The sequence below is a fragment of the Aspergillus aculeatinus genome, assembly GCF_003184765.1.
Source record: "Aspergillus aculeatinus CBS 121060 unplaced genomic scaffold BO66scaffold_42, whole genome shotgun sequence".
NCBI classification, from domain to species: Eukaryota; Fungi; Ascomycota; class Eurotiomycetes; order Eurotiales; family Aspergillaceae; genus Aspergillus; species Aspergillus aculeatinus.
Window position 1 is genome coordinate 360,846 of NW_020291511.1, and position 7,110 is coordinate 367,955.

The window sequence follows — 7,110 nt, forward strand, 5'->3', positions numbered from 1 at the left end:
GGAGAGGGGAGGGTTGATTCGGCTCCATACAATGGCGTCATTCACAGGAAATCGGCAAGCGATTCCTCTTCTCGTGAGTCCATTAACTACTTCCGAGATCATAGATCACTGAGTAGCTTCCCTCACCGTTCGAGAGTTTAAAAGCAGGCTACATGTGCCCTTTCAGCTCCCTCTCTGGCATGTTCTCTTCTGCAGCGTTCTAACCACTGCGATTTCCTTGATTTATCCCCAAGGCACCAGCGGCTCTTTTACCTTTTCCACAATGGCACGATCTCAGTACTCTCCTCGATTTTCTGTCCTGCTTATGATGGCCTTGGCCCTGGCTGTCATGGGCATAGTTCTCCCCCCAAACTTTCCGATGCCCGATAGCGTTGCCGCGGCGCCACCTTGTGGGGAGGTGGTTATCCTGGCAGGGGAAGCAGCTGGCCCAGGAAAGAAAAGATGCATTGGGGCTGGGTGTCCTGTCTTATGCAGCCCACCGGTCAACGGTCCAGGAAACAACAAGAAGTCCGATGGCAAGAAGTCCGATGGCAAGGAATCCGGGGACAAGGAATCCGAGGAGGCGCTGTCCGAGGACCAGGAGACTGACAAGGACTCAAGTGAAAAGGACTCAAGTGACAAGGACTCAAGTGACAAGGACTCAAGTGACAAGGACTCAAGTGACAAGGACTCCAGTGGCAAGGACTCCAGTGGCAAGGGCTCCAGTGGCAAGGGCTCCAGTGACAAGGGCTCCAGTGATGAGGAAGTGAGCGAGAAGGAATCAAGTGGCAAGCAACCTAAAGGCAAACAGTGGGGCGGCAAGAATTCGAAGGGCAAGCAGTCCGATGCTAATGAAGATGGTGAGCAATCGATTAGCAAGCGATCCAACGCCAAGTTTGTCAGAAATCGCAAGCAACGGATTGCTCGGCAAGATGATCGCAGCCCCGCCAACAATGAGCAATCCGACGACAGCTCCAATGGCGACCGAGTGACCGACGAGTCTGTCGACAACAGCGAGGACCCAGATGGCAGGCAATCCAATCGTAAGCAGACCAATCGCAAGGGCCCCAATAGCAAGGGTTCCAACAGCAAAAACGCCGATGGCGAAGATTCCAATGGCGAGGATTCCAAGGACAACGATTCCAATACCAAGTCCAGTGCCAAGCAGTCGAACCGTAAACATGCCAGCAACAATGATTCCGACGACGAGAGTATCAATGAGGAGGGCTCAGATCACACGTCCGATAGCGTGCAGTCGGATGGCAAGCAATCGAGCGACGAGAATTCCAATGAGGATGACTCTTCCAATGACAAGAAGCCCAGTGGTAATGACTTTGACGACGATGATTCAAACGATGGAAGTTCCAATGACGAAGATTCTGAAAGCCAGCCCAAAGGCGAGCAATCGGGTCGCAAGCAGTCAACCCGCAAACAATCCGGTCGCAAGCGTGGCAGAGGCAAGCAACCCAATGATGAGACATCCGATGTCAAGCTCACGGGAGACGGCACTCATTCAGACGAGGAGACTTCGAGCGGGAATAATGAGGATGGAGAGGTTTCAGTCGACGCCTCTAAGTCGTCCTCGCACTGAATCGGACGATGAAACCGCCCTCGGAATGAACGTTTGAGTCGGCGTCTCGGGGGCAAAGGGATTACTATGCGATAGCGAGCTCTGTCATAAAAGTGGCTTATGTTCTTAATGAATCAAAATAGGGTATTGGATTAAGGAACTGACTCGCCAAGGGTGCGGGAAGGAAGCAATAGGAAAGGTTTTGATTTAGGGCACAATGCTAGATGATGGTTTTGACAAAGCCGAATGCCCGTAAAAGTACTTGCTTCTAAGTTAACCAGAGTGATATAGCGTCTATTGTGATTATATATACCCCCTCCAGGCTGAAGAACACATCACTTACATCACGACACAGATTGCGTTCGCCGCGGAGCCCAGGGAGATGTGGGAATCAGGAATCTCAGACGGCCGCAGTCGGACCTTGGACACCGGCACCGTCTGCTCCAACCACGCTCGATATTTCCTATGCTCACAAACAAGCCACAGTCTCAGAAAAGATTTTTCTTCCTTCTTGCCAGTGATTTTGAATTTGAAGGCATACATTCCGGTCAAAAGATTTTCAGCCTCGTCCCCGTCGCCAGCTTCGCGGAAACAGCGCGCCACGACACAGGTCTCGGCCCCGCGTGAGACGACCCCATGAAAAGGCGGAGCGTCGGGATAGACCCCTCGCAGAAGCTGGAAGATTGCCTGCAACCGTTCCTGTAATGCCTCAAAGTTCCTGTCCCTCGCCCCGTGCACCTGGATGTAGTAACGCCCGCGGGCGTATTCAACGATGCCGAACCGGTGATTGGGCATTGCTGCTAGAACGATCCGAGATGACTTTACTACTTACAGGTTGCATTTCGTGACTATACACTGTGGGTATATCGAAGTCACTCATAGGATTCGACTTTGCTTATATACTGTTTACATGACCCCTTGTCATCTCCATGTTGCAGAGTTGCTGGCGAGAAAACCTCTCAGCTTCGTGGCAGCAGGGGACATTTTCTTCGGTAGACAATGCAGCCTGGAGGGGTTCCATGGTTGCCGAATTCAGGAATGCAGAAACAATGATCTTTGTTCCTTTGTTCCTCCAAAGACAAAGATGAGCGTCACAAGACTCGCCGGAATTCTAATTCTCATGGACAAAAAGGCCATGGACATGTCACATGACTACCATCTATCCGACACATGGAGCCTATTCCCAAACGGGAAGTATGATTCCGCTGCCTGCCAGTGCAGTGCAGTGCCCAGTGCCGTGTTGTCGCTGGTGATTATGCCCGACATTGCCGTGCCCGGAGCCTTTGATCATGTGGTGGTGAGTGTGTCGGGGGTCATCCACACCGCGAGCCCTTTTGTGCTCGAAGTGTCTGACAACGAAAACAACCTGCTCCAGCCCGCTATCCGAGGAACGTTGAACATCGCCCACACAATTCATACATGCAACCCTAGTGTACGGAGATTGGTGATAACCTCCTCCTTTGCCGTGGTCCTCGACTTAGACCAAGGGTTCCGACCAACATACCGCTACACCGAAGCAGACTGGAATCCATGCAGCTATGAGATCACCCAGAAAACCTCCAACTCGAGCATAGCATACTGTGCATCCAGAGCATTTGCGGAAAGATATCTGTGGGAGTGGGTGACCGAGAACCAGCCCAACTTCACCGTGGCCACCATCTGCCCCCCGTGGATCTTTGGCCCTACGATCGACGTTGCGTCCAAGCGGAACGAGTCCACCGAAGTCATCATGAACCTCGTCAACGGCTCTCAGACAGAGGTGCCTGAGAATGACTTTGCCGCTTTTGCGAACGTGGAAGATGTTGCGCAGGCGCATCTCCGGGCGTACGTGGAGGACCTGTCGGCCCACGAGCGATTCATTGTTGCTGGGGGGGCGGTTCTTGTATCAGGAGGCATGCGATGTTCTTCGCAGACGGGTTTCCAGATCTGCGAAAAGCGGTTCCCAGGGGCATCTCTGGAACACGCGTGAAGACGTACATCGCCGACGGCTCCAATGCGGCGAGAGTATTAGGTCTCGAGTATCGGAATCTGGAAGAGACCTTGGTGGAAACGGTGGAGGATTTGCAGAGCAAGGATATGGTTTAGTCTGTCTATCTGTACATCTCACTAGCCAGCTGCAAGATCAATTGGTTCTCATCATTCATCTACATTGTATTGAAACCACCTAAAGGTATATGGAGTACTGTGAATGTAGATTGTGTCGGGGACTCCATTGATCATATCACGGATTGGCGGATTGGCGAATTGGCGTGGGCGTACTGGTCTCCAAAATTACCAGTATAATACCGTCACGAACGAGGCCGCCCGCCCGCCGCCAAGATTGCCGACCGTGATGGTCTCCTTTGTGCTTTGAATGCGAGTGGAAGGTAGTCACACTTCATACTACAAAAAATATACTTCTTGCAGGACACCAAAGTCTCAAAGTCTCAAAAGACTCAGTCAACTTCCGCAAATTGTTTTGAGGTATGGTAAGGCATGGATATCTTGGTACTAGGGAGGTAGGTAGTGCATGCGGGCCTGTCAGGTGCCCGCAGCCTACTTCCTAATCTGGAAGTATGTTCTGTCCTCAACTGGAGCGTCAGGCTCCAGCCTCCGAACAAGAAGCCCTAAGGCGCATCACTTCAATCCCCCAGTATCAAAGCATTCTTAATCCTCTAATCCCTACACCGCCTACAGTCACGCATTTAAATGTCGGGTCTCGCTCGTCGCTATCTCGACATGAGAACAGCCTTCTAGCAGCGAGCACCCGGTGGACCTTTTCCTTCCCTGGCTTATCCTAGCCTTTTCGCCTCGCACGCAGTAACCCAACATCCAGACTGCGGCAACTGTGACCAACATCTTTGTACCCCTCTATTATATACCGCTATACCTCCAATTCGTGCACGGAGACACGGCGATCAATGCAGCAGTCCGGCTGCTGCCTTTCATCCTCATCCTGGTCGTCACCAACATGGCGTCCGGGTATTTATTGCCCAGGATTGGTTACTAGTAAGGTCGAGCTGTGATTCGGAAGGAGACCTTAGAAGAATACTAACCAGGGGCAGTTAGGTGCTCTATTCCACAGGCCCTGGAACACCATACGTAGGGTGTTTCAACGTGTGGGTCGCAAGCTGCTATCTGATTAGTTAAGCACTCTGACACAAACCGAAGAGTGTTTTTAAAAGTCGATATAGAATAGTAATCTTATATATAAAGTAATAGTTTTTAAATTTAAATAGAATAAAACAAGCCTTATTCTATAGACCCTGGAATACTATATATAGAATATTTTAACGTGTGGATTACAAGCTGCTATTCGATTAATTAAGCACCCTAATACAAACTAAAGAATATTTTTAAAAATTAATATAAAATAGTAATCTTATATATAAAGTAATAGCTTTTAAATTTAGATAGAATAAAACAAGCCCTATCTATATTTATAATTCTAGTTTTATTAAATATTAGGTTTAATTTAAGCTTAATATAGTAGTTTAAAGCTGTTAAAACTTTTTAATATAACAGATAATAATTATAGTAGCTTAGTAATAATTAACCAGCTATCTAATAAACTATACAGAATAATTTAAAAAAATAGTTATTAAACAAAATCATAAATAAAAAATTTAGATTAAAACAAACTATATTTTAAGATAAAAAATAAATTTTTTAAATAGATTAATAGTCTTTTAGTTATTATTTACAAGTAATATTAGTATAAAGTTTAGTCTAAAAAAATTATCTATTATTTACAGCAACCGGTCTACTAAATTCTATACTAATATACTACAGAAATCCAAGATTAGATTATATAATAAAACTAGATTATTTTGGATTTTAATATAGTTCAATTTTTAAATAATCTTTAAAAACCTATTTTTAGTATTTCTATTTTTAATAATAAGTTGTATTATTATCAGAATTATAGAATATACAATTATATTACCCGCAGCTTGTAGAAAATACAGAACTACTAAAAAAAATCTATAATTAGACGCAGAATTCATACCGAGGTTAAGTTAGTATCTAAAAATATATAATTAATAAAGCTAAATTCTACTGCTTATATAAAATTATAGATTACTAATAGTTATTTTCCAGCCGGTTTAGATTATATTATATTTATATTTATAAAAATACTAAACCGCAGCTATCTTTTATAGAATAAGCTGACCAAACAGTTAATACTATAATCTAAATATAAAAGTATATATAAGCAGTATAAAAATAGCAGACTATTTAGATTAATTAGATATAAAATACTAACTTATAACTGTAGATAACTAGATAAATAGTATATCTATAGAATATTTTATCCGACCGGTTATTAATATATATAACTATATCTAAGAATAATTCTTCGGATTCGATAAAGTAGATAATAGCATAAATTTAAAATATTATAAAATAAATAATCTAAAAAAGCTAGTAAATAGTATAGTACTATAAATAAGCTATTTATATTAAAGCTGTATAGTTGAAAGTAGAATAAATATTATATTAACTATTATAGCTGTATATAAATACTATTAATATTACTAAATATATATAGCTGTAATAGTAGATTTTAGGATTTATTATATAGATTTAGATATTATATAAATAATAGAGCCTGCGGTATAAATTTATATCCCGGTAATAGAAAAAATAATAGATAATATAGCAGCTAATAATCAGCCGAACCAGCAGCCCTAATTTTATAAAAATAAATAACAGAATAACCAACTAGATAATAAATATATTTAAGCAGGCTTATTTAGAGTTTTATATTAAGCTGCTGAACTAGAAATATCAGATATAGGAGTATAAGAGTGGACTGGTATATACTATAGCAGTACTGGGCCGGTCGGAGTATAAATAATATAATCCTATTCTACAGGCCCTGGAACATTATATATAGGGTGTTTCAATGTGTGGGTTGCAAGCTGCTATCCGATTGGTTAAGCGCCCTGACACAAACCGAAGAATGTTTTTAAAAGTTGACGTAGAGTAGTAACCTTATATATAGAGTAATAGCTTTTAAATTTAAATAGAATAAAACAAGCTCTATCTAATCTATAAGAATTGGTCTGATGGATCTTTATCAGACCTAGAATAGGGCCCGGTAAGTATTCTGATTAGCTGATATATTCCTAGATATAATTTATCAGACTAATATAATATAATAGATTAGAAAAGAAAGTAACCAACTAAATTATTTAAAATTTTATTAGATTATAAAAATATTACTTATTTATTTATCTTTAAAGCAACAGTAAAATATATAATAAACTATCTAAATTATAGTAGATTAAAAATCTATAGTTTTTAGATAGGAATATTTATTAATTATAGTTATTATTATTTTATAACAGCCCAGCTATTCTAATATTAATATTATAAGATTATTCAAAAGTAATATTATTATATATAATTAATCTTAAAGCTAGAATATTTTATTTATTTTTTATTATATTAAAAATTCAGCTTCCGCCAACTTAAGTAATATAATAAAGAATATATATTTTATTCAGCTTAATATACTGCCAGTAGTAATTTATAAATAATACTAATATTAGATTTGACCTAATAAAATTATTTAT

The 7,110-nt window shown here is 41.5% G+C and overlaps 3 protein-coding genes across 3 annotated transcripts; 2 read left to right on the forward strand and 1 right to left on the reverse strand.

The window, feature by feature from the left end:
- Positions 1–262: 262 nt before the first annotated feature.
- Positions 263–1,570, forward strand: BO66DRAFT_403922 (uncharacterized protein; the record flags this gene model as incomplete). The annotated part of the gene is made up of 1 exon (XM_025648898.1): positions 263–1,570. The coding sequence occupies one exon, from the start codon at positions 263–265 to the stop codon at positions 1,568–1,570; it is 1,308 nt and encodes a 435-aa protein (XP_025501301.1).
- A 318-nt stretch (positions 1,571–1,888) lies between these two features.
- Positions 1,889–2,344, reverse strand: BO66DRAFT_441200 (uncharacterized protein; the record flags this gene model as incomplete). Its single annotated transcript, XM_025651324.1, has 1 exon — positions 1,889–2,344. One exon carries the CDS (start codon positions 2,342–2,344, stop codon positions 1,889–1,891), a length of 456 nt encoding a protein of 151 aa, XP_025501302.1.
- Positions 2,345–2,690: 346 nt separating this feature from the next.
- On the forward strand, positions 2,691–3,634 carry BO66DRAFT_413639 (NAD(P)-binding protein; the record flags this gene model as incomplete). Its single annotated transcript, XM_025649424.1, has 2 exons — positions 2,691–3,450; positions 3,486–3,634. 2 exons carry the CDS (start codon positions 2,691–2,693, stop codon positions 3,632–3,634), a joined length of 909 nt encoding a protein of 302 aa, XP_025501303.1.
- Positions 3,635–7,110: the final 3,476 nt, after the last annotated feature.